General features: G+C 39.5%; 5 protein-coding genes across 6 annotated transcripts in view; 3 read left to right on the forward strand and 2 right to left on the reverse strand.

Moving 5' to 3' along the window:
* The first annotated feature begins 976 nt into the window (after window positions 1–976).
* Window positions 977–6,136, forward strand: npy8br (neuropeptide Y receptor Y8b). Its single transcript, XM_069706688.1, has 3 exons — window positions 977–1,281; window positions 1,690–1,791; window positions 3,483–6,136. The coding sequence occupies exon 3, from the start codon at window positions 3,641–3,643 to the stop codon at window positions 4,742–4,744; it is 1,104 nt and encodes a 367-aa protein (XP_069562789.1). The 5' UTR covers window positions 977–1,281; window positions 1,690–1,791; window positions 3,483–3,640; the 3' UTR covers window positions 4,745–6,136.
* Window positions 6,137–11,185: 5,049 nt separating this feature from the next.
* On the reverse strand, window positions 11,186–12,010 carry LOC138625684 (progonadoliberin-1-like). Its single transcript, XM_069706775.1, has 4 exons — window positions 11,901–12,010; window positions 11,643–11,781; window positions 11,447–11,545; window positions 11,186–11,278 (listed from the first exon to the last, which is right to left on the reverse strand). The coding sequence occupies exons 1-4, from the start codon at window positions 11,909–11,911 to the stop codon at window positions 11,231–11,233; spliced, it is 297 nt and encodes a 98-aa protein (XP_069562876.1). The 5' UTR covers window positions 11,912–12,010; the 3' UTR covers window positions 11,186–11,230.
* Window positions 12,011–12,229: 219 nt separating this feature from the next.
* kctd9a (potassium channel tetramerization domain containing 9a) lies at window positions 12,230–18,823 on the reverse strand. The gene is made up of 12 exons (XM_069706689.1): window positions 18,662–18,823; window positions 17,795–17,916; window positions 17,667–17,710; window positions 16,479–16,575; window positions 16,306–16,364; window positions 16,087–16,215; window positions 15,913–15,980; window positions 15,737–15,832; window positions 15,498–15,647; window positions 15,012–15,117; window positions 14,802–14,935; window positions 12,230–13,836 (listed from the first exon to the last, which is right to left on the reverse strand). The coding sequence occupies exons 1-12, from the start codon at window positions 18,707–18,709 to the stop codon at window positions 13,720–13,722; spliced, it is 1,170 nt and encodes a 389-aa protein (XP_069562790.1). The 5' UTR covers window positions 18,710–18,823; the 3' UTR covers window positions 12,230–13,719.
* Window positions 18,824–19,381: 558 nt separating this feature from the next.
* On the forward strand, window positions 19,382–24,384 carry ankrd39 (ankyrin repeat domain 39). 2 transcript variants are annotated; one of them, XR_011311245.1, is made up of 5 exons: window positions 19,382–19,780; window positions 19,989–20,092; window positions 20,184–20,387; window positions 20,493–20,704; window positions 24,297–24,384. XR_011311245.1 is itself a non-coding variant. In XM_069706697.1 (4 exons), exons 1-4 carry the CDS (start codon window positions 19,681–19,683, stop codon window positions 20,637–20,639), a joined length of 555 nt encoding a protein of 184 aa, XP_069562798.1. In that variant the 5' UTR covers window positions 19,382–19,680; the 3' UTR covers window positions 20,640–22,599. The 2 variants fall into 2 exon arrangements, 1 of the variants encoding a protein (XP_069562798.1); XM_069706697.1 differs by lacking the exon at window positions 24,297–24,384 and having other exon boundaries at window positions 20,493–22,599.
* fgfr1a (fibroblast growth factor receptor 1a) overlaps window positions 24,334–26,500 on the forward strand; it is a 38,336-nt gene continuing 36,169 nt past the window's right edge. Inside the window, exon 1 of the mRNA XM_069706692.1 lies at window positions 24,334–24,415. The gene's annotated coding sequence lies outside the window, so the exon portion shown is untranslated. The remainder of the gene's footprint in view (window positions 24,416–26,500) is intronic.

Below are 26,500 nucleotides of genomic sequence, written 5' to 3' on the forward strand. Positions count from 1 at the left end.
CTTTACCTAAAATGACTTTTTAAATATTTAAAACTTGCATTGCGCTACTTTTCAGAGGGAGATATTATACTCCACTAAATTTGACAGCGTTAGTCGTTTTTAAGAGGAAGATTGGACACAATTGACACTGTAACAAGCTTTCAAAATACAACACATTGTTAAGGATTAAACTAGTGACTTGCAAAGCATTTAGCTTCAGACATCTTACAAAGAGCAGTTTGCAGTCGGGGTCACGTTTCAGATGTCTGAGTTGTTAACAAGCTCCAACAAATATAGATTTTTCCTTGTAAACTTCTCCCATGGTTTCCTTTTAATAAATGTTCAAATGATCCAATATCTCAAAGATAATCAAAGATTAGAGAAAAGTCCAAAAACTAAAAACAGGTTAGATTCTTTGTTTTTATTTAAATACTTTAACATAATTTTGGTTTTAATGCATGTGTGCTTTTACATAATTTTTTCATGCATGACCTTTTATTTGTAATGGAGTAATTTTACATTACTGTGCTGTTACTTTTATTTGAGTAAAAAAATGTGAATACTTCTTTCACCACTGTTGGTATATGAACTGCTCACACATCTCATATCGCTACAAGGTTAATGATCTTCATAACCGATAGTAAAGTTCATGGCCATGCTATAATACATGGACATAGCTGATGATAAACATCAGTATCTGTCAGTATTTATTCATTAAATTCTGGCAGCAGAAAAAAACCATAACCTAAAATATCCCCTATGAAGAACGCAATATAACACATTTCATAGGCATGATAAACTGTATAGACATTATACAGCAAATCCTGTGGGATTTTTAAGCCGTGCATCACAATATTACCATATTTGAATATTATATCACCGTGATATTACATCGATTTTTCATTTGAAAAATATGAAAGTTGCCTCGCTGTGTGAACGCTCAGCATTTCCCTACAAGAGACTAAATGAATCAGCTAACGGGCACGTCTGGGCTTCAGGTGGGTGAAACAGACAGTGTGTGGCCACATATTCCAAATAACTCAATTTGCCCCATTGTTCCCTGTGTGAGCGCGCGCCTGCTCGCGCGTGTGCACGCGTTCGTGCGTGTGAGTCACGGAGAAGTTATTATGTAAGATGTTCCCAGTCGCATCCCTGCCGGAGTCTGAGGCACAAGGTCGCTTTAAGAGACATCTCGGCTCGAATCAGGGATCCTGGTAGGACGCCTTCTACCTCCTCCTCGACCAAAAACTCTGTAGTGTCTCACCTGATGCGAAGCAGAGCGAGAAGTCAAATTCAAATGAGGTAAGAAACACTGCTTAACTTGATGGCTAATTAAAATGTGCCATTTTTGTGCTGGCGTATAACTCTTATATGGGTTACCTGAAAGTATGTAATTACATTTTTAAGTAGGATTTTTTTTTTTTTTTTTTTTATCATAACATGCTACGACAAAGCTCTGTGACTAATATTTCAATCTAATGTTTCTTTATAGCTTATGGGGTTTAATAACCTTATTGCACGTGCTGCGGTTATTAATTCCCTGCTGTTTTAGTTGAAGTAGCTGTAATGCTAAGATTTATAGACTACTTTTATTTTTTATTTTCCACATACATGTGATGCTTTAAGTGTAAGTAGCGTTTTTTTTTTTTTTTTTAGTGGACATTCAGCAGGTCTTCATGTGTAAATGACTGATGGTTCTCCCCCGGACAGGAGAGCAGTGAACACACTGAGGAGTCTTTTCTATCTGTCCGGAGCTTAGAAAGTCCATCCTGCAGACAGACAGAGGATCCAGGACAGCCGCAGACACCGAGGGTAGGACACACATAACCTCTCACACTTTCTCTCATTTCATGTGTGCGTGATAATCAAAATTGGGCCATTTTGTATATTTGCAAAGTGGTTTATTGAGGTGACTGAACAGAGGTAATGATAAGGAAAAATTCTACTATGTACAAACATCTTTATTTTGTGACAAATTCCCAGGAGCTGTAATTTCTTTGTGATTTTTTTTTTCTCCACTGATCTCACAGTTCCTCTCTCAGCCTATTTTTTTTTTCTGCAGGCTGTTTTCATCTGTGTAATCTACAAATAATCAGAATCTTATAATTTACACGAGGGATACAATCTCATGTGAGTTTTTAATGTTTTCCTTGTTACATTTCTTTGACTCCTCTGCCAGCAGACACAACACAAAGCATTGCAGCATTTTAGGAGACCAAATTCCACCACAAATAATCTGCATCAAGGCTGCATGGTATACACTGTATGCAGGCCACATATTCAGAAATTCAGCCAGGTTTAGTCAGGTGGACATCCAGGAGGGGGTTATTTATCCACACGCTTAAACAGAGAAGATTGTGTTCCACAAAGGACTTTGAGTGGTATTACCGTTCTTAGCTTCAGGTACGAGTATTTACTTTTTCTTTGCATGTTATCAACATAGATGAAGCAGCACGGTCTGATGGGACATTACGGCTCATAATAGAGACAGCCACAAGCAATTCATGTCCAACCTGTCAACATTTATCATTGTTAAGGAGTGCTCAATTAAAAATGATAAATCCATTCATTCCTGTAGATATAAATGCTGCGTTGCAAAACTAATTTCTGATGAATTGAGCTGTGGGCAAAACATTTCAGTTAATCAGCGCTGTCTTCCCCGCTATGCACACACACTTATGAATTTGCATGCATGGACACACCCACACACACTATTGAGATGTTTTTTGTGTAATGACATTGTATTTCTGTTACATTTTCCAGTACATTAATTTGCAAGAGAATGTAAGGACCACATGTGCATTGGGAGCTGGGAAGCTTTTTGTGAATGTTTAGTGACAATGAAAGGTGTCAGTTCCTTTATGGACTGAAACAGAATAAATTCTCACTGTCAAAAGGGAAGAGAGCAGTGAGGGGGAATGATTGTCTCTGAAGGAGCAGTCATTATCGTCGTTATTGTGATGGAAATTTAAATCAGCACGCCATCATAACGACGCCACAAAATCGGGATCTTGGCTGTTATCTTGATGATATTCCATCAGTGCATCATTTACTCTTATAGCTTGTACTCGAGCAGATAGAAAGTATGCGTTCTGCTCACAGCCTCATGATATCTGCACACCGACATTAATTATTCCCTTTTTACATTTCTGTTTTTGTGATATTGAATCCCCTGCCAATTTGTGCAAAGGTGAAATTGGAACACTAAAAACAAAACAGCAATAAAAAGACACTTGTGGAATTAAAACAAGGAGGGCTGCACATGTTAAATCTTGTCCTGCAGCAAGATAATCAGTTTCTGACACCGTGTATTGATGAAATTAGTTTTTTAAGCAAATGAGGGTCAATTTCCCTTCATCCTCCTTGCATCCTTTTCATGTGAGCTACTTTTCAATTCGAGTGATAAATCAACCCCTTCATATCTCTTCATTTTATAACTTTAAAAATATACTTTTAATTACTGAATATTTGTCTTAAGGTTTCTCATTTCCTCTTTTTTACAGGCTGCAAATGAAGACTGCCGTGCAGATTTCCACAGATTAAGGATGAAGGAAAACTGTGAAAAATGCAAATATTATTCATGAAGTAATTACAGCAGGTGTGACAAAACAAATTAGTTTAATTAGTCCTCTGCCTTTGAAGTGAGTCCAGGAGAACCACCATGGAGCTGCAGCACAACACCAATCACAACCAAGCCCTTTGGAGAGAGATCCCGCGGGATTTCGACGAGGACTGCTCGCTCTCAGTGAGCGGCACCACTTTCCTCATCATTGCGTACAGCACTGTTATGGCGGTGGGTCTCATTGGGAACTCCTGCCTGGTGTTTGTCATCACACGGCACAAGGAGATGCACAACGTCACCAACATCTTCATCGCCAACCTGTCTTTCTCAGACATTCTCATGTGCATTATTTGCCTGCCGGTCACGATTATCTACACACTGATGGACCGCTGGATCCTGGGCAACACCCTCTGTAAGCTCACGCCCTTCATCCAGTGTATATCCGTTACGGTCTCCATCTTCTCCCTCGTCCTCATCGCCATGGAGCGCTACCAGCTCATCGTCCACCCCACTGGATGGAAACCTATGGTAGGTCAGTCCTACCTGGCCGTGGGTACGACCTGGATCGTGGCCTGTCTAATCTCGGTGCCTTTCCTCTCGTACAGCGTACTCACCTTGCCTTTCCAGAACCTGACCATTCCCTTCCCGGTCAGTGACCACCTTGTCTGTATGGAGATGTGGCCATCGGTTCAAGAGCGGCGGGCTTACACCACCTCCCTGCTCATGTTCCAGTACTTCCTTCCCCTCATCCTCATCATGGGCTGCTACCTGCACGTCTACCTGCGCCTCAGGAGGAGGAAGGACATGGTGGAGCGCGGCAGGAACACCACTCAAAAGAAGAACAAGGGCTCTATGAGAATCAACGCCATGTTATTCTCCATTGTGGTGGCGTTCGCCCTCTCCTGGCTCCCGCTTAACGTCTTCAACACGGTGTTTGACTGGAACCACGAGGCTATCCCATCCTGTGGCCATGACATCATCTTCTCATTCTGCCACCTCACGGCCATGATCTCCACCTGCGTCAACCCCATCATCTATGGCTTCCTCAACAGCAATTTTCAGAAACAGCTCAAGTCCACCTTGTTGCGTTGTCGCTGCTGGGGGGTGGCGGAGAGGTACGAGAGCGTCCCACTCTCCACTGTTAGCACAGAGGTCACTAAAGGGTCCATCTTGAGCAACGGATCTATCAGCATCAATACTTAAATCCTAGCCTTTTCACCAAAAGACAAAGAAACTAGTGGAGGCTCCTCAGCCCGCATTGTGTCATCCTTAGGAGCTTTTGTTGCTTTGTTGCCTGTAAGAGAGAGATTAACATTTGCAAAGACATAAACCTCCCAATAGCGGTCCAGAGAGAGCATGCTGAAGGCACTCAACCAGCATGGTGCAGTGCCCTCGATTCAGTATGAGTTCACATTAAAAAGGAAGTAGAAAACCGAATGAAGGTGCAAAGGTTGGACAAATTCCAGCATTGTAGGACAACTGAAGACACTTCACATGAGCACATATGCAACGGCAGTCTGTATATTCTATTCCTCATGTGCCATTGGCACAAGAGACAGCATTTAATCTCGTATACATGTATTATGTTTTCTCTCTAAAACAATGGGATCTATTATGAAGTCATGTTTGTATGAATATCAGCTGTTTAGGTTTTGCTTTTTACTCTTTTTACCTTCTGTACAGTATATGTGGTGAACCAGCAGAGAGTACTGAAAGGACAAACAGGGGCACAGCAAATGTTCTTTTCAATTTTGCCGTTTTACGTTACTAGTATTGATGAAAATATAAGGGATTGTGAACTGTGATGTGTTAATGATTATCGGCAAAGCAGCTTATCACTCAACTGAAGGGGAGAACAGTAGTGCATTAAATGTGGCTGTAGGCGGTTATTCTGTCGATTTACAAGCATCGTCTTAATGCATTTCTTATTACCTAAAATCACCACCGTCGGTGTAATGATCTTTTACGGAGAACCTTGGCAGGAGCTGTTTCACACTGTCCGCCAAGGTCTGCGCTCCAGTATATACGAGTATGTGTGGGATGGTGTTTCTCATCAAATGTGCCATACGACAACCATATATCAGCTGCAATACAGCAAAATACAAGTGGTAAAGGACTTTGTCCATGCAGGTTTCTTTTGCTGTATATAACGTATGACAGTGACAGCTTTTGGTGTGGTCGGCAATAAAGAGCACTTTGTAGCACGGCAAGTATCTCCTAGGAAACCTGTGTTATTCATTTGCATTAAAATATTTAGTTTATCTGTAACGATAACGGCTGTGTCGTAATATTTGGGTTTTATTTGTTCCAATCTCCTTTTTTTTTGCTGCTTTTTTGGGATAAACTTTATGTCTGACCTGATTTCTAAGTATGTTAAACACAGAATTGATTTTGTGTTGTCACCTTACAGGTCAGGTCATCTAACACAGATAACTGATCGGTCCTGTGTCCCATTAAAGGCATGATGAGACTATAGCGCTGACATGCTTATCCAAGAACCAATCAGCTCTTGTTTGACTTGCCATTGTTGTATTACATAGTGTATATAAGAAAAAAAAAAAACACTTCTAAATATTAAATATTTCAAAATCTTTCTTTCTGTCTGAGGTCAAATCCAATGCGCTGCCTCTGTGTGCATTATTTAAGGGGACGTCTCAGATCACAACAAATTTTAGATGTGCTTGTAGTATTGAATAAATCAGCGCTGTGTTGTTAAACAGCACAGGCAGGAAGAAAATGTTTGAGATGAGTGGAAATTGTGCTGAATATTCATGTTGGGGGAATGCATATTAACAGCTTTGCTTCTTTCCATCTCAAACAAGATGAAAGAGGGGAGGGAGATTGGAGTTTTGCTGCCAGGTGCATTGTCGTTTTGATGATATGTCAGAAGGTCAAATGTAAGATGTTTCCACACACTGTAAGCAAAACCTGTTCTCTTACCCAACCGGCCAAACTGTTTTCTAAAGGCAGTTTAGCTCCTATGAGAGCTCTCGTGGGTCTTTGTCAGCATAATTGACTGTGTGCTTCTGCTGCCTTGGCCAGAGCTCACCCTTACAGACTGCCAATCCTCATCTCTCCCCTTATATTTCACTCCTCTCACCTGCCGTTCCTGTTCGAACAGAACCGGGTGAAGTAGCAGTGTTCATTTATGTTGAAATAAGGACTCAAGATGCCGGAGGCGCTGACGTACTCCGGTGGCACTTAACAATGACAGGAACTTAAATTACGCCATTTTACATTCTTACCCATTGTAACAAGGCTATGGGCACATTACTGCACTATGAAATGAAGCTCAGCTGGAGACAAACACTTAATGAGTCTGCAGGGCCAGTCTCTCCTTGTCAGTGGAGTAGTTCCAGAAAGATTAGCATCTTGGCTTTCTGCATTTTAATTTAGACAGATTCTCATATAAGCAATCTCTGCGGATCACAGGAACAACGTGAACTAGTTGGCCAGAGATTTGCTCAAGCTGTTGTTTTGAGCATTTAAAATTTTCTTCAGTCATATTTTGCCTGCCTTAATACTGTAAGAACAGACCATAATTCATCCTGTTTTGCCTTAGTACTAATAGGACCTGGAGGATGATGTGAATCTGAAATGTCAATGCAGAGCTGAAGGATCTCTGAAAAATTATTATTTCATTACATTACATTTCATTTAGCTGACGCTTTTATCCAAAGCGACTTACAATAAGTGCATTTCAACCATATTATGATATAGATGTGCCACAAAATTATTTTTCAGCTAAAACTTATTGTCTGTAATGATGTCAGACAAAGTCAACCTTGACCGTGTGCAACTTTGATCCCTAATGTGAAGGAAGTAGTCTTTATTTTGGCAGATGAAAAGGTTAGAGGGAGCCGGGCTGCTGCCTCTAGAATCCTAATCATGGTATAATATATACGAACATCTGTAGGATGCGCTGAAACAGGCAGGTAGCTCATTTACAGGTCACACACATAGATCAGCTCAGTCAATATTTCATTTCTCCCTTATCTTTGTATTGAATTGCCCTAATGGTTCCGCCTTGTGTCAGGTACTTCCTCATTCATCAGATCTGTTAGCGAGGGTTTATTTCAGGTAACAGTTTTTTTCTTTCATTTATTTGTTTGGCTATCATAACAGCATTCATTTATGACAGCTTGTTCATGTGCTCGGCCTTTGTTACACACATGGAATCCTCTAGAATGAATTCTGCATGTCGCTGGTTTGGAAATATATCTAGAAATATCCATTATGTACTGGAATATGTCTGAGCTTCAATTACCTATGTGTCATCTGTAATAACAGTAAAACACACACACACACACACACACACACACACACACACACACACACACACACACACACACACACACACACACACACACACACACACACACACACACACACACACACACACACACACACACACAGTTGTGTCTTGCATAACACAGGCAGACTTGACAGCTTGGATTTGCAACCTGCGGTAGTGTCAGATAGTTTTTCCTTAAACTTGGTTTTGTATTTACAACAACAAAATACGGCAGGAGTAGATGAGCGAGATAAATAGATATTTTCAATAATTTTCTTTCATTTCTATTATCAATGTCCTGACAACTTAGTAACCTGGCCTCTGCATCTGACCTTCCCTTTTCTTTGATGGAAAAAAGACCACAGCCTACTTTAGTTGCCTGGTTACAGCTTCCTCGGGGGTTTCAATGGGTCTCCTTAAAGCCGACATCAAGCACCAAGCTATTAAAGGCACTTTAATAAACAGTGACAGAGGAGCTACGTCAGACCAATGCAGTTTTTAGTGGAACCATCTCAGCCAGATGGTTTTGAAGAGGGACGTAAAGGAAAGTAAGACTGAGCATTTATACGTAGCTATGGAGACTCGATGACACATTGTAAGCTTGCTTTGGACTTCCACTGGCATGTGAAACTTACATAACTGTAAGCAGTCACTTTAAACTATATTTTTACACCATTTTGACAAGTCACAGCCGGCAAAAGCACAGGTGTTATTAATCACCTTCATAATGACAGTATGAGAGCCAGGGTCATTTTAGTGTGCTTGGATTTCTCGGACACCTGGAGGGAAGGCATTATTAAAGGAACAGTTCCACATTTTGGGAAAGACTCTTTCCTGCCAAACTGAGAATTTTGAGAGTATTCTTATGTCTATATAGAACAAATATGCCATGGAGCCAGAAGATGGCTTTGCACACTTTATGTTGTAGCCTGGTTCAGCACAGAGTTCTTTAATTCCTCACCACCCTAAAATAGGAGAATAGTATTAAGTTTATTTGGATTATTCAAATAAACGTAGGTTTTTAACAGATTTTATTACTAGGCTAACTGAAAGTGTCCGAATACAAGTCAGTAAAAGTCATCTAAATCAGTGTGGGCTGTGGTTCAGATTGTAGACTGAGTTGCCCAGTAATTATAAGGTTGATGCTTCAATCCCCAGGTCCTCCGGTCCATATGCCAAAGTGTCCCTAGGTAAGACTGACCGCTAAGTTGCTCCTGATGATAAGTGAGCACATTGCATGCTCTGTTGAATTGGTAAATGGGAAACTACTTTAAAGTGCTTTGTAAACTGCAAAGGTAAAAAGGCTCTCCATAAGTGTATAATATCAGTACATAAACGCAGGAGGCTACACTGACAGTGCATAGACTCAATGCATAAATCTAGTGCAGAAACAGTCCATCAACTAATCCATAAACAACTGCAACAACTTTAAACACACAACATGCCTCAGCACTGAGATTATGTCCCCTTTTATTATCAGTCTCAGGGAGACTAATTAGAAGTAACCTGGTGGATGTTGCAGCGGTGGGAGGACAGGCTCAGCGGGCTCTGTGTCTCTAGCACATATTTTTCTGGTTAGTGCTGTTTGAAATGATCAAACGTCACTTTAATTTTGTCTAATCGTATTCTTTAATAACCCTAGTGACTCCAGCACTCCTTTGATGTTCCACGACAAGAAAATGTAAATAATGTTTCTTACTGCAAGTCATGTTTATAATACTGTATGTCTTTGATTTAAAAATGGAGGATATTCAAGCCTATTGTGCTATTGCTTTTCACATATTTACCCCTTATCAAATCACTTTCAATAAAGGACAATAGTTACTCAATGAACGTAGCTGCAACATCTCCAGTAGCCTGAAACCTACAGAAACGATTTTCTGTCATGTGTGTTTGCTGAGTAACACCAGAGTGACAGACAGATTGAACTACTTAGAAAAACACACTTTCCACCGAAGATAAGAGCGTGGTTGCCCTACATGTTCGTCAACAGGTTATTACAGGCTGTTGTATTCCTGTCAAATCAGCATGATGAATAAACTTCGATTTCTTATTCAGTTTGTTTAAATCCCACACACTATCGGTAAACACATATGTGTCGCCTGGTCACGCTAGCACTTTTATAGTCCAAAGGATATTGGGGAGTGTACATGAAATAAGGCAAGCAACCAATGAGCTAATACAATACAATAAATTATTTTAGGGCACATGTGCACGCAGGGAACAAACACAATAAAGTACAGTCAATTTCAATAAATGATGCCATTGACATGATCTGCTACCACCTAAAGGACAATATAACAGTAAATAAAACTTAAGCAGCCTTCAGAAACATCCAACAGATTCTCCAAAGTTTCAGGGAAGTTATTTTAGGAACCGGACAGACACTAAAGTACTACAAAGCAGGACTTTCATGTAGTTTCCTAGTGCCCTCTGGTGGAACATACCACCTCATGATCAGTTACAGGATGTAATGTTGGAGAACAAAAACATTACTTGATACTAAAAGACTATTTCAAATTTCACTTGTTGATTATAAAATGTAATCTACTTGGAAGAACTTATAATGCAACATTTTCCCAGAGTACACATGCTAACATCCCTCATGTTTACATGACCTACACATGTGCTGGGTGGCGTGAACACAAGCAGTGGTGGAAGACATAATCAGTCTTTGCATATGTAAACGTACCATTATGTTAATGTAAAATACAGAGATAAATGCAAAGTAATGAAAAATAAAAACTGCACAAAAATGATCCCTGTGACTTATATTTTATGAAATAGTACATGATATTAGTAGATTGGCAATGCTGATCTGGTCGAAATTTTAACTACTTCTATAGTTATACTTCTGTCATTTTTAGTGGCCAAATTGTATATAATAACATGTAATAGACTGTGCACACTACATTAATCCTGGCCGAGAAAACGTAGTAGGCCTTATTTCAAACACATTTAAAAGCTTTTTTGGTCTTCCAGCTAACAAGTCGTTTTTTTTGACAACACCAGTCCTTAAGACCATTTAATATCCCAAATTAAATGCACATGTTTTCTCTTCTGTACTTCATCACTCTGCAGTCACTCAGCCCACATTGTAATATCTGCAAACATCATCACCTCAGAGATAATAGACTGCAGAGAGGCAATATCTGTATTTTCTCGCTAGATACTGAGACTGCTGGGAATATAAATTCTCTGATTCTCAGAAATTCATTAATTTGGAGAAATTCAAGGAAGGTGTTGTTGCTTAAAATATCTCAAAGAAATTTAGAAAAAAAAAAGTGAAAGAGTTCGTAGCCTTTAGTTATGATGATGATTTAAGTCATGTCATACAATAACCACAACAATTGGCGTATGCAAATCAAATAATTTATTGTAGAATCATATACTGATCATTTTTTGAATGTTTGGTGTCGATTTTCCTTCTCGTTGACACTCCCCTAAAAGAAAACAAGATATTACATTTGAATCCAGGAAAACCTTAACCACTAGGTTAAATCTGTCAGTCTTTGACAATAATGATAATAATGACTAATTAATGATAATATTAGTTACTGATAGATGTATCGCTAACACAAAACACTGAATTATAAATGAGCAAAACTTACAAGAAGTCCTTTCATTCTGTAAATTTTGGCAAAAGGTGATTCTTCGGCACAACCCAGAACACTGCAAGGTGCATCCACGTGTGGAAACCCCTCAACAATCTGTTGAAGAAAAAAAAAAATCACCATGAAAGAAATTAGCACAATTAAAGAGAAGCAGTTTATGAAAAGTGAAGGGATCTATGAAATAAATGCGTACATTGCCCAGCATGTCTGGAAAGATCTCAACGTCCCTCTTGCCTCCCGGACTCAGTCCATATGACCAGTGCTGACAGACACCCTGGGGCAGTACTGTCCCCGCAAGCAGCAGCCACAGAGCCAAGGTTTTTGTAGCCATTCTGGAAGAAAAATAAAGCTTCAAGTTGCACACATAAGCATGTTAGTCACATATTCTGTTCTTTAGTTTAAGCCCGCATATTATCCTGAGTTCAGATTTGGATTTCAGCCAAAGACTTACCTTCTGTTCATAAAGCAGAGTGCTTCTCCGACTTGTTCTGTCGTCCTTTGTTAATTCTGCCGCACACTATTTTCCAACGTTTATATAAGCCTGTGCGCCATCGTTTACTCCAACACTTCACAACAGGGGGTCACAAAGTGGATTTAAGCAACACCCTGCAGAGCTTTTAAAAAGATTATACTTTGTGACTGATTTTTTGCCATTTCACAAGAGTTACATGATCCACAAACAAGCAGCCCCTTTATGCTCCTTTTATGATGTATTTTGAACATGTAAAAATTCACAACTGAAACACAACAGATCATTTAAAAAAAATAGATGACAAAGACTTTTTCTTCTTCATAGCAGTTTTATTTATAACAGTCATTTATGGAAACATATTTCCATGGTCGAGTGCAATAATCATAGACGGGGTAGCTACACGGCTCCCGGTCTCAAACACAAATCAACCCCTGCCCCATATTGCATTCAGTGAGATGTATCTAAAATAAATAACCATAGTTCTTCCATTCATTTTCACACTCAAAGTGTAACGCACAACATGATTGCCTTCATCGTTCACTCTCACAGGCTGGGTACCTACTATTGAACTGAGTAAATAGTATTGCATCGGAGCAGCTTTGAGCTACAGTCAACAGTCAGAGACAAGCATAGCTCTTCACACATGCAAACAGACACCGTCTAATAAGGACTGAAGTGAGATCCTTTACAAAACAGCTGACAACACCTGACTATAATAATGACGTTTTTTGGGGAAGTTTTGGAAGCACTGGATTTGATTTACGTAGAATTACAGAGCACCAAACATTTTTGGAGAAAGGGTATATACCATGTAACAAGTTAACATATACTTGTGCAAACAAGTTCAAAGCATGATTAAGTGATAAATACACAAGAGCACGTTTCCGGGCAAAACCCACATTTTAACAACACGAACACATGAAAATGGCTTTCTGTTAAAACACACCGAGCTGGATTATCTTTTCATATCAGGAATCTGAAGAATAATGATTGACATCGTTACAATAAGCCGTGCCACATTCAAAATGCATGCAATTTTTGGATCACTCACACTCTGGACTAATTAAAGAGGTAGATTCACAGAGCACAAAACGAGGGAAAGCTTTTTTAAGAACACAATATTTTTAAAGTAGGAAACGAGGAACCTCACGGCTCTAAATCATGTATTGCATACCCAAGCTGTGTTTAAAACTAGCCTGCAGCATAGTTTCATGGTGCACTGACAGCACTTTTAGCCTTTTAGACCGTGCTATCATATGGCTTTGGCTTACATTGCTTTCTTTATAACATGGTAAATCCAGTAAAATTAAGTTACATACTTAAAGAGGAATATATAACGACGCATTTATTGGTAATTATCCCCTTCTACTTCTGCTACAGCAGCATGCAGTGAAGCTCGGTAATCTGAACTTTTCTGCTCACAGGTCATTTGATTTTGACTCCTATTGACACGTCAAGTAATATGAAGTGAATATAAATTATGATAAACATAAAACAAGTATAGTCACTGGATTGCATCCAGACACATCTACACACACAAGGAACATTACTTTGTTTTGGTGATATATGCAGCGAAACATTTCAAAACATCCTACCATACAAACATACATCGACAACCCTGGATAGATTCTAGTGCAAGATATTTAAAGCTAACATGATATCGGTGGAATGCCAGGGATGTGCATACAAATACCTGTATGGCAGACAGGTAGGTAGAGACTGAAAGAAGAGGAATATACCGAGGAACTGGAAGAAACCAGTTGTAGCTCCCACACTGGACTTTTAGGTGTGTGCAGAGTTATCTGACACTCTGCGACATGTGCAGAGGAGTCAGCATCTCTTCAAAAATGGCTCCCTTCACATTGGACCCTCTGAGGTTGGCCTCTTGTAGATCACAGCCGGACAGGTCACAGTTCTGTAGAAGGCAGCGGAGACACAGCATTGAGAGGCTGAAGGGTTCAGATGACAAAGCTGCAAAGTAGCTGGAGAATTGTAATGTTTAACTAATGTTATACGGCTGCCGGTCGGCAAATAATCATATATTTAATCCCGCCAAAGTACGATGTCAGGCAGCACCTATAAATTATTTTGATCATTGATAGTTATGCCTGTAACTTGGTGATTCAACATTTTAGTGTATGAAATATGTGAGTAATTGTCCTCTGTAGGACAGAGAGTAAGCCGATTTATTTAGATTGCTTGTTCTGTCAAACCAACAGTGTAAAACCCGAAAACATTCACTTAACAGTCATATAATCCAACTTGAACTTTTGGCACTTCTGCTTTAAAACAAAAAGATACTGCTGATTACTTTATCAACGAATTACTTCAGCTGCAATGTGACTTAGTGTCATTGCTTTTTGCAATATTCCAGGGACTTGTGTAAACTCTACATTGTTAACCTGAAGGAAAAATAATTGATTCAATTTGATATAAAAATTGATTATCACACACTTGTGTTTTAAAAAGCTAGCCCTCTACTTTAAGTTAAAGTCCAAGCAAAAGCATACTAATCTTTTAGTCCAGCAAACTCAAAATCAAATCTCCAGTTCGGAACACTTACATGCAAAATATTGAAGCAAAATAAAACCCATTAAATTCCCTACAAATTGTACATTGTACATCGTATTAATTATTTACTTATTATTATGTTGTTTAGCATTGAATCAGAGGATCCTGCAAATCAGCTATGAGTGATAAAGCAGTAGATCAGGCATTTGGCGAAGTATGTGGTTCAATAAAAATTACTCATATTTTGTTCACATTTGTAGTGTTTTGTTATTTTTGGCCCTTCAAATTCGTCATAAACAATCCTGCCCTCTGACTCAACTTCAGTCTGTGGTTTTATAGATAATCCTTTCTGCTGCTTTCTTCACGCACCTCGAGATCCGTCCCTGCTAAAGTGGCTCCCCGCAGGTTGCAGTTCTTCAGCTTTGCATTTTTGAGAGTGGCCACACGCAGGTTGATGCCGGTCATTTGGCTTCCTTCCATATCGACTCCTTTCAGGTTGGCACCTGATTACAAAAACGCGTAGTTAAAATGAGACCGCTAATGTGGGACCACGTCCTTTTAATAAGTGTGACATTTTACCCTCCAGATTGGCCTTCAGTCCAGATGGATCTTCAAAATTGCATCCTTTGAGAGAAGCTCCCTCGGCATTGGAACACAGCATCTTCACCCCTTGTAAGTTAGCACCCTTTAATGCAAAGATCAAAAGTATTCATAATCTTCTTGAGTAGCTAAACACCACAAACAATATGTAAAGTCCTTACTCTGTAGTCCTCTTGTTTTTTAATGAGGTCAATGTAAGAGGACGTATGTGTCATTGGCAAACATGTAAAAGAACACAATCGCCCTGTCTTCACACAACTGTGGGGGCAGCAGGTGTCGAGTGACCAAAAACCATCAGCCAAGTCCACTGCAGGAGGGCCAACAATTAGAAATAACACACAACAAAGCAAGAAGGAGGAATCGTTTGTCTCCCCAGTGAGACACTGAGGTTATCTTGAGTGCTGCTGATACTGTGTGTGGACATAAAACATTTAAAGCCAACAAGAGATGAGTTCTCACGCTTACATCCAGGTTGGCTCCAGAAAGATCGGCGCGCTCCAGGTTGGAGCAGCACAGGTTGGCGTGCGTCAGATTACAGCGGCTGAGATTGGCCATCTTGAAATTGATGTAGCGCAGATCGAGTCGGGACAGATCAGCCCCACTGAAATTAAGTCCCTAAAACCATTAAGAGTAATAGCTTTAAATATCAACTTAACATGGTGAAGTGACGGGGTGAATTGAAACATTTTCATTTGGCTCTCTACCTGACAGCGGAGCTCTGACTTGGTGGGCGTTGCCAAAAGAAAACGAACAAACTCTTTGCGGGAGATGGGGGAGTGGTCCTCAGGAGGCTGCGTGCTCTGTTTTGAAAGCAGGCAGGTGGTGAGTCATAAGAGATTCAATTAGTAGGAAATTATTTACCTTTCACATTTCATACTACCTTGATTGCTACTTCCAGCTGTTCAGCAAGCTGCTCAATTCCAAAGAAACGAGCCTCCTCGAGGACACCTGGAGGACGTTTAGAACAATGACACCAAATCTCTGCTCATTTTAAATTTCCATCTTGTGACAATCCTCAGAGTGATAAAGATAGACCTCCTCAGTTAAGACTCACCTCGTATATTTAAACCTTCATTGATTATGAGCTGACCGTGTCTCAGGTAGTTGAGAATGGGCTCAAAGTATTCGGGGCTTCGGTCAATCAGGTAAGCCCCGTGCTTGTCCTGCTTGTTTCCCCACACATCTGGAGCAAACACAGGTCGACAACACCGATTCAAAGCAGAGCCCGCGTAAAACTAATATGAAACGCTTGCTGATCAGTGAGTCCCTTTACCTTTGTCTCGAAACATGTGAGCAAGCATACTCTCTGGCTCTTTGCTGACCAAAGTGCTCCTGAACACAGAACAGACACGTTCAGAAAACAGATAAAAACATTCGTATAAACTCAATGGATGTTTTCTGTAATGTCTTTATTGCTGGTGAAAACAGTCTTTAGACTACAGATACCTGGTGGTGGTGAAGAGACGCCCACCAATATTCAGGGTTAGCCAGTCAGTGTGAGCCCCATGTGGATCAGATGTAACTTTGGCTTCACTTTGAGGGTCTGTGTGAACAACAACAAAAAAAGGAAGATTGATGAGTTGCTGAATCCATGTGGACACTTTGTGATTGCTCGATTACAAACTATATTAAGGGGACACAAAACATTCCTGCAGCACTTATTAAGTTGATTAATAGCAATCTAGATAACGCCACAAAAGCTAAATTACACAATATAAATACAGAGTATGTGAATTACCATGCACACACGGTGCAAAAGTAAACTTCAGAGGATTATATTTAAATACAGTGTGCCATGGATGAAAAAGGGGGCCACTCAATCTCAAAAACTACGGACAAGCTGAAATACCGGCAATTAGAAAAATATTCCTAAACATTTTAATTCCTCTTAAACACAAGAAGAAATACATTTTAAAACTAAAAAACAAAAGGTATCCTTCACGTGGATTAATAAGAACAATATTTATTACTAAGATAGAAAACTGTCTCCTGTGCAAATACAAATGTAGAAACAACAGAGCACCCTTTCTTTGCTTGTGACACAATCAATAACTTAATGGAACTCTTTACATGATTGGCTGAGCCCAAATCTCCACAAAAAGAGTCGTTCTGTTGAAACTACGCAATTTAGAGAAATCTCAAAGAACAAAAGTGATTTAATAGTCAACAATATCATCTTGCAGTAGAAAGCAAATTTCCCTTTTCAATCAAAACTATAAAAAAAAGTCTAAAACCTCAGTGCCACAAAAAAAAAATCTATAAGCTTATGCCAAAATATAATGTATTGTAGCCCCTTGTTCACCGCATAATTTTTTTTTATTTAATTATACAATTCTAATGTCTCAATGCCTTTTTTTTGTTTGTTTTTCTTTTTACAAGAGTAACTATGTTGCTTATATTTCCTATAAGTAATGGATGTGCCCGATGTATAAAGTAAAAAATATCCTTTAATAGGAGGTGTGACTCTGTGTTAGAAACCTACTTCAATTGTACACCACTGGATCTCTTATTGTACTTCTTTATTACAGGTTAAAAAAAAATACATTTGTGTCATAGAAACAAACAAACAAACAGATAAACATGTGGACACTTTGACACAGATGCGACTCCTGCAGCAGACATGACAGCACTCACCAATAAATGGATCTCCTTCTGACACATACAGCACGTCGTCATCTCTGTTAGAGGCACACAACATCAAACACACAATGAGACGATGCGTCCGATACGGTTTATTATTTGTTGGTGTCATATGACCTTACCTTATAAGGGCAATGTCATCTATGAGACCACCCTTTCCATTGTATAAACAGGAGGCTTTGATTCCTAACTTATTGCTTGCTACAGATAATAAGTCAGACAAGGTCCCGTACACTGCTACAACCTAAAAAAAAAAAGAACAGAGAGAAATTGAAGCGGGCTGTTAAGGATTTAACTCGAAAACACTCCTGTTCAATACAAGATTAAAGAGTCACAGTTCACGGGGCAAACGCATGTTGAATAGTTTACAGGGGTGGAAGAAGTACTCAGATCCTTTACTCAAGTAAAAGTACTAACTTAGTACAGCAAAACAGCTTTGTGACATTTCTCCAGCTAATCCAAGTGGTTTTTTTAAAAAGTTTGATTTATGTTAAGAAAGGATGATTTTCTCAGATTTAATCCTTTAGTTGATCAGTAACACTAAAACCAACACAGTTGGGAGATACACGCTTTCCAATGGACAGGGTGGGTATGGAAAATGTTAACCTTAAAAGTAACTAAAGCTGTCAGAGTAATAAAAAAAAAAAGTACAAGCTTTCCCTCTGAGATGTTGTGAAGTAGAAATATAAAGCCACATGAAATGGAAATACTAAAGTGTAGTTGCACACCAGTTGAGAAATGTACTTGGTTATATCCCACCTCTGTCAAGTTTATCATAAGTGTGGGAACAATGTCATGGAGGCTGAAGTTAACCTTGACTTCACATGAACTAGTTTTCAATCCAAGGTTAGTTCTGCATCATTGAAACAGCTCCAATATGTTCACTGGGGGGGGAAAAACAAACAAACAAACAAACAAACAAACAAACAAAAAAAACCCAGTCATGCTGCGGCCCAAGCTCCCACACTGAACAGCCAGTTATCACCCACCTTGCCATTTTTTGATGTCCCGTTAACAAATAATGTAACTCTTCTCATTCTTTATGCCCTTTGGTTATAAGTACTTGGTTATAATTTCAACAATAATGTGGCTTTCGCCAGCCAGCTACTTGCTTGTCCACCCCCCGATGCAGATTGAGCTGGCTAGCTAACAGCATCAGACAACAACACGAGACAAAAAAAGATGCTTTCAAAGATATCGGGAAAAAGTGAGACTGTCAGATTTTTTTTAACTGTAAAGCTGAGCCAAAAGTTGAATTTGGGGCTACTGTAGTTACAGTTATATATATATATTTTACTTATGTTTGTTATTTACTTCCGAGTGAATTATATACATATACTGTATACATGTCAATGTAACGTAAGGCATTAAAGGGAACAGATAAATAGCAATTGATAACATGAGTAATTTCTAGGTTTTTGGATCATGTATAAATACAAATGGTTTGATTGGCTGTATCACTGCAATATATCACCTTTGATGATCATTATGTGCCACAGCACAAAGTTAAATGCCTCCGCTTATTTGTCGAGCCGAATTTAAAACGTTAAGCGGACACGATCAGAGAGCACCTGAAGGGGACTTTCAGTCTGCAGCTCTCCAATTGGTCGGGCAGCTCATACGTAATCACGTATCTTGCGTCTGTCGATTCGCTACCAACGTTACGCATCCATAGTTTTTCATTCGTTTCCGACAGCATAAGCAGCGACCATTCACATCGTTTCTGAGTTATAATATAACGTATCTTCTTGTGTTTGGGTTAAACATTTATTGGCTTCTTTACTTTATTTTTTTTTTTTTTTGACGTTTTTGTTTGGAAGCTCGTCCTGTTGGTGGCGGTAATGCGTCACAAAGTTGTTGGCCATCACCAGACAGAAGAAGAAACACGGAACTGTCTCACATCCCAATGTTGTTATTTATTTATTTATTTTCCTTTCTGTAACTCAAAAACAAGTGTTCAACTTCAGGTTTGAATCGACCTGCAGCCGTTTTCCTCCTGTTTGTGCCAATGAACACAATGGCTGACAGACCTCCGTGTTCGTGCAGCTCCCATCCAGTCTCCTCTCCCAGTGTTCACCAGACGCTGGATGAAATGGATTTTGAACGAGGTTTGCATTCATGTTGACAGACTAAGTTAAACCGTGGCACTGTTATAGAATAAACTAAATGTGGCTATTTTCTCTCATTAAAAGCATTGGCATTTTCTAAAGTCAAACTCTTGCATGAAATACTTTGGCTACCAATTTATTGAACTCCAGAAGTGACTGATCTGTCAATGAAGTCCTGTGCTGTGTGGCGTGTCATCCCTCTTTGCAGGTATCTGGTCTGCTGCAATGGATGGGGACTTGGAAAGGGTAAAGTCTTTAGTCCAGAAAGGGACAGACCCAAACATGAGAGACTTGGCTGGATACACAGCTCTCGTGAGTTTGCACACAGGATGTTTGACTGTATTGTAAATACTTCAGTGCGGACTGTGCTCATGCATCTCGTTTTTTTGGTGTTTTGTTTTAGCACTATGGAAGTCGCAGTGGTTGTCTTGCTGTATGCAAGTTTCTTCTCGAGAATGGGGCCTGTGCATCTCCCCAGACACCGGGTGGTGCCACACCACTCCATCGATCAGCTTACTGCGGCCATCTGGATGTGGTTAGACTCCTTCTACACCACGGAGCTGATCCAATGCACTGTGACGACGATGGTGCGTCCCCTTTACATAAGGTACAGGATTGCCAGCAACAACATAATAAAACTGTTCCACAGAGACAGTTTGATGATCATTTACCCAGTGCCTGTATTTGTTACTCTTGTTAAACCCTTGACCAGGCTGCAGAACAGGGTCATGAAGAGGTGTGTCAGCTGCTTCTTGAGCGCTGTCCAGAACTGTGCAGCCAGGTGAACAAGAGGCTCCAGCTCCCCTACCAGCTGGCACGGCTGGGAGACCTGCATGAACTCTTAAAACCACCTGGGTGATGACAGATACTCTGCATCGGAGGCATGCTGTGTTGCTAAGATCACACAAATGATGCAAGCTGAAGGTGAGCTCTGCTGCTCATGTCAGGATCATATTTATCTTGACTTGGATTCACTGCATTTGGCTCCTTTTTCCCCTCAAATGAACATGAAAGAGCCACTGAATGAAACACAGTGAACATGACAATACAATTTCTATCTTCATATCAATGACTCAATTGTGTTTTGGATTTCGAGTTCACTGCTTTTGTGGTAAGTACACCTCCTAAGACATGGAAAAGTGTCAAACCTGACAAGTAACATCAGTGTCCAGCATTTGTTGCCGCTGAACTCTTATCAGGTAGTTGTCAAACAAATATCAATTATTTTAAACTAGTCTTTGGTGGAAGCAATTTCCAGATTCTTCTTATCATTGTCAATGACCATTTAAAAAACAGTACATCAGCCAACGTGTTATGAGGAGAAAGTTACAAATGACAGACAAACAGATGTGACTGATCAGTGGGAAGAATCAAGTCGATACTCCCGCCGCCTAATCATCTGATGTGGTTTTTGTAACTGAATTTTCAAACATCGATGGTGGTAAGGTGCACTAAAATTTAATCTGCATCTGTTGATGGTTTCACTGTTTAAGTAAACAGGCGTACAGATTTTCAAGTTCAATACGAGAGCAGAGTGGCCATGCAAGTCAGCCACCAACAGACTGTTTAAAAGCCTTGTATTAGTGCTGCAGTTTCTTTGAAATTGCTGCACTTAAAGCCACTACATGTAGACATTAAAAGGGAAGAGAGACCGATGCCTTTAGAATAATTTTAAATAGAGACATAAAACTGCAATAATTTGAAGCAAAAAGCTCCTAAAACATTTCAGAAACTCATTGTAAGTGGTGCAGGATAATGGGTTGGAGCCACTTGGTCAATGATCACATGCTAAATTTGTGCACTGCACTACAAACAGCAGCATTTGCGCTGACTGCAGCATTAATGGTTGTTTACTTTAGACATGTGTGATATAGTAGTTTGTATTAAAACTGGAAGCCAACATCTTGCCCGTGTTTAGGTAGGTAGGTAGTTACTTTATTAATCCCCAAGGGGAATTTTTTTTTTTTTTACTTTGTCATATTTACGTGAATTGATCCTTGCTGGGCCTTAAAACCTCTCACAGTAGGGGGCGCTATTGTCTTAAAAGAAACCTGCATTTTTTTCCACTGCACCATGTGAATTAGATGGCAGCAAACACAGTGACCTCATTCGATCTTCCCAGCATGCAGTTGAAAAACAGCGTGACTGTTAGAGAGAGAGAGAGAGAAAAGCATCAGTGTAGCTGTTACAGCAGACAGTAGGACATCATGGAGGGACACCAGTGTCCACCCAATGTATGTTAAAGCAACTGTACTGGGTTATTTACTGTGTATTAATAAAGCTTTGAGTCAGTGAAACACTGCAACAAATACAACAAATTCTGATGGTAGTTTTTGGCACGTTACATTACATTACATTACGTTACATTTAGCTGACGCTTTTATCCAAAGCGACTTACAATAAGTGCACTTCAACCATGAGGGTACAAAACCCAGAACAACAAGAATCAAGAAAATACAATTTCTTCAAGAAAGCCAAACTACAAAGTGCTATCAGTAAATGCCATTTTAAGCGCTACTAAAGTGCGTACCTATTCAAGGTAAAGTCGGAAGAGGTGTGTTTTTAGTTTGCGGCGGAAGATGTATGGACTTTGTTGATATCCTTATGTTTTTAATTTTGATACTTCCTGTAAGCACAAACATTTTGCTATTGATCTGGTTGTAACATGTCTTAGCTGCCTCTTTACTAGTTTTATGTCTAAGTATTTCAGGAAATATGTGGGGCCCACTGCTTGTGGCTTAAAGCCATTTACACTTTTCTACACTGATTTTGGATGCTAATGGTTGATGGTCTGTATTTTTGAATAAATTCAAAACACATACACGTCCAACAACCTGGAAACGTTTAGCCTTTTTAAAGATCTTTCAAAAGAAAAATGTTGTGCTGAAATATTACATTACATTTACAGAATATTTATTTTTTTAAATGGAGTATGAGTTACAAGCTTTTGTCTTGCCCCTCTCTCTGAGATGGCACCCATTCTTAAATGATCAAAAGCAAGGTACATTACAGAGTGCCTGATTAACCAGTGTTTATTTGCAAATGAAAACAAATGGTGGATGTCTGGAGGTGAATAACATATTTTGATATTTCCTTGTTCAATGAAACAGATGGAAATACTTTCATTGTCTCACATAGTTATTCAAAGCATGTTCAATAAGTAACACATGCCCTTACAAGAGGCAGATACTGTCTCCTCTAAGCCTTCCACAGATGTGCAGAGCGTTACTGCACTTCTTCTGAGTTCCTTCAGTCTGCACAAACACAAACCCGCGACAGAAACCTCTCGCTGCAGTCTGAGGAACTTTCATTGGGTCCGCTGGTGGGTGGTGTTTCCAAACTACCTTCAAACCACATCCATGCCGTGACTGGAGGGGTGCCAGGCCACATCTGGAGCTCATTGCAGCTGACGCCACACAGCACAAGGAGATGGGGTGTTTGGGGGGTGGACGGGGTGGGATGGGGGTATTTTAGCTGCGAGAGCGAAGCCAAGAGAGCTGTTTATGCTCAGTGACAAGTTTCCCCTTCCACACAGATGAAGAGCTGAGGATCACCCCTTTTGATTACCACATGTCAGCAGGCTTACTCACACTTTTTTTTTTTTAAATTTTTTTATCAGTCTTCTAAATGGCATGAAAAACACAAGCACATTAAGCTATTTGAATTCAATCAGTAATTTTGATAGGCACACAGACGATCAGACGCGCCCACATCACCCTCTGATTGATCCCTTGCCAGGTTCTATGTAACATAATCAAAGTTGATGTCTAAGATTTGCTAGCAGTGAGTGAGGTAATGAAAACCCTCTGTGTCACTCGGTAAAACTGGAGGAATGTTGAAGGGCCTCATTCTTTTTTGATAATTTTTCATGAGCTGGTTTGAATTTGAGGGCTGTTGTGCCCCTTTATGTGGAAGCAATCAGAGACTGGTCTGTGTTGGGTGAAAATGAGCAGCTCTGTTAGAAAAGACCTTTCTTTTTTTTTTTAATACTTTTTTTTTTTTGAAGCAACTCTGCTACTTAACTCAGATTTGTTGATACAAATGTAACAGCATGTGATATCTAGAAGGATAAGATGTCATTTGTATGTCTGGCTTTTGAGAGCTTTCACGTAATGTGAGGACTTTGGGAAGGACTCCACAAGATGAGGAATTTGGACTACAGCTCTGTTTAGCGAGATTTATTTGGAAAGCAATGAAACTTCCTGGCCCTGGAACCCACTTCCACCATAATGAGCCCAAGTTAAACCAGGACTGGATGTTATTTTCCTCAGAAATAGAAGGTGGTCTGTGTACCATGCTTGCGTGGAGGATTTGAAGTCAATGCTTGGGACTGTATTTTAAACAGCACCACAGTCTGAGAGGGAAGGATTTCTACAGTTTGAGAATTACAGTATGCTTAAGCTGTAAAATTTATAGTTTTTATAGCTACAAAAAAAAAGATGTAAACAAGACAACAAAATATTCAATTGTGCCAAATGTTCATGTTCTCCATGTTGTTGTTTTTTTGTTTTCACAGATAAGGGGTGATCTGGTCCTTATTTTCCTGTGTCCACCTGCACAAAACTAACGCCAATCTCTGGCCTCCCAGCTGCCGTGGCAGAGCCGGAGCTGTCCGAGCAATCCCGAAGTAATCAGGTAAATGGCTGGCAGATGGGCACACATTAAGAAGTGGAGTACCAGACTCTGGCATGGATGACCGCTCCACGTCGTCTATTCTGCACCGGGGAGGCAGGAGTGTGGGTGTTGGGTGAGGAGGAGGCATGTGTAATCAAATATATGGGAGCTACTCCTCAGAGATGCTGCATAATCCAATTTCGGTCCACTCCCACTTCAAAGACGCATGTTGTCTGCTGGTTGATGTGATGTTGCAGATCTTATACTCCCACTTTCCAGGTCACCAGATGATGAGATCCATGAGTCCAGAGGCCACAGCTCAGCTCTTGCAGGCAATCAGCACTGTGACAATTGGCAGTGTCAGGGTTATCAGGTCATCCAGCCAAACCCCAGTAGGACCGTGTGATACACGTTTGTTCCCTTTAACTCTGTATCTGTAGGGCAGTTTTTTTTTTTTAGCAACAGTATTGATCTTTTAGCTGTTTTAATATTGGATATGGTAGCCATGTCTTGGAGTGAAATGCAACACACACATCTGGACAAAGTCAAAACTTCCCTAAAATCAAACATAATCATGAAATGTTTATGTGCACTGAGCATGCTGTGTGGGTATATTTGAAGAGGGAAGTTTATTTTCCCAGATGTTTTTTCTTCTGACTATGGAATGGATGGCTAAGTTTCTTTTTATTGATTATGGAGATGTAATCTTCTGAAAAGCGTGGCCAGAGAAACAACCCATAAGTTGTTCCATATGAGTCAGAGGACAATTAATGACGCTTTTGGGATCATATATCTCGGCCATTTCATAGCAGGCTGCTGTGAGAAATCATATTTTAATGTATCATCTGTAAAGGAGCTCTGTGGATCTACTGTATCAACCCCATCGTTCAGCGCAGTTGAGCTTTTCCGGCATGTTGTTCATGCGCAGAGGCTTGTTTGTTGTCAGCCCAGTGGAATTTTAATTCAGATGTTTACTTTCCATGTTTCCTGTTTACCTGTGTAGTTCATGGTGATGGCTTGAGAATAATCAGTTTTACCTACAGACTTGTTGTTCATTAAATCCAGGTTTAGGCTCTTATTCATTAACAACATGTGGTCAGTGATATTGATTTTGCATGAGAATGTTGATCTTTACAATAGAATAAACCAGAACAGTTACCCAATGTTATTCTTTTAGTACTGCTTTAGTGAAACAGCTCCACTATTTGGTGTTTAAATATGCTGATGGGAGTTTGTTGTGCATCAGCCACAACAGTACTGGCCCCACAACATACCTATTTTATTTCATTTTACTTCACTGATCTTCCACAGTTTTTTAGAAACATAATTAAATATGTCATATGACTGAGCAACGATGTAAAATATATGTTTTAACCTAATTTTGCTCTTTTTTTCACCGTAAAAATCAGCATTATGGTGCCTCATATTACTCCCATATCATGAATACATACAGAGATTAACTAAATGCCTTAATTTAAGTACAAACTGAGCTTACCTACCTAGTATTTCCATTTTTATCCAATTTTATATTTCTACTTACATTTCAAACTAAGCATAATACATTTTACTTCATTACATTAATCCGACAGCTGTAATTATTAGTTCCTTAACAGTTTTAGATCTAAGATATACAATGATCTCATAAAAAACTATGGTTTGGTATTGATAAAACTAAAACTTTACCTTTTGTAAAGAAGTTAAAAATAACTCCACCTCAATCAACTAAAGCAATACAATTCTTTTCACACATCAATGTGGCAGTAACAATAATTATATACTTTATAATAATATGTCACACAGGGCAATTAAACTTTTATTTTTGTAATACCTTAAGTACATGTTGCGGGTAACACTTTTACTTAGCAACAATTTAAATGTGGAACTTTAATAACAGTATTTTGACAGAGCGGCACTGCTACTTTTACTGAATCCTCTAATATCCTCCACCACTAGAGGAAAAAAGGGGAAAGGATCAATTAAAAATAGATGAATGGAATATATCATATTTATTCATGAATTGTCAACCCTGTAGCATAAGAGGCTGATTTCACACAAAGACAAGATCCTACAAGTTATAGTTTTTTTTATATATCAGATCAAATAGAT

The sequence above is a fragment of the Brachyistius frenatus genome, unplaced genomic scaffold (assembly GCF_029030835.1).
Source record: "Brachyistius frenatus isolate BFR_SWC_R1_liver_20210118 unplaced genomic scaffold, ASM2903083v1 Contig_64, whole genome shotgun sequence".
Taxonomy (NCBI): domain Eukaryota; kingdom Metazoa; phylum Chordata; class Actinopteri; family Embiotocidae; genus Brachyistius; species Brachyistius frenatus.

Excerpts from the sequence above, each read along its gene's own strand:
- npy8br (XM_069706688.1), top strand. The coding sequence starts at position 3,641 with ATGGAGCTGCAGCACAACACCAATCACAACCAAGCCCTTTGGAGAGAG.
- LOC138625684 (XM_069706775.1), bottom strand. Across the intron at positions 11,546-11,642 it reads TTCCAGACATGCTGGGCAAT|ATTGTTGAGGGGTTTCCACA; the intron begins GTACGCATTTAT and ends TTTCTTCAACAG. Across the intron at positions 11,279-11,446 it reads ACAGAATGAAAGGACTTCTT|GGGAGTGTCAACGAGAAGGA; the intron begins GTAAGTTTTGCT and ends GTTTTCTTTTAG.
- kctd9a (XM_069706689.1), bottom strand. The coding sequence starts at position 18,709 with ATGAGAAGAGTTACATTATTTGTTAACGGGACATCAAAAAATGGCAAG. Across the intron at positions 16,576-17,666 it reads AGAAGGAGATCCATTTATTG|ACCCTCAAAGTGAAGCCAAA; the intron begins GTGAGTGCTGTC and ends TTGTTCACACAG. Across the intron at positions 13,837-14,801 it reads TAGCAGGGACGGATCTCGAG|AACTGTGACCTGTCCGGCTG; the intron begins GTGCGTGAAGAA and ends TGCCTTCTACAG.
- ankrd39 (XM_069706697.1), top strand. The coding sequence starts at position 19,681 with ATGAACACAATGGCTGACAGACCTCCGTGTTCGTGCAGCTCCCATCCA. Across the intron at positions 20,093-20,183 it reads TGGCTGGATACACAGCTCTC|CACTATGGAAGTCGCAGTGG; the intron begins GTGAGTTTGCAC and ends GTTTTGTTTTAG. Across the intron at positions 20,388-20,492 it reads GTGCGTCCCCTTTACATAAG|GCTGCAGAACAGGGTCATGA; the intron begins GTACAGGATTGC and ends ACCCTTGACCAG.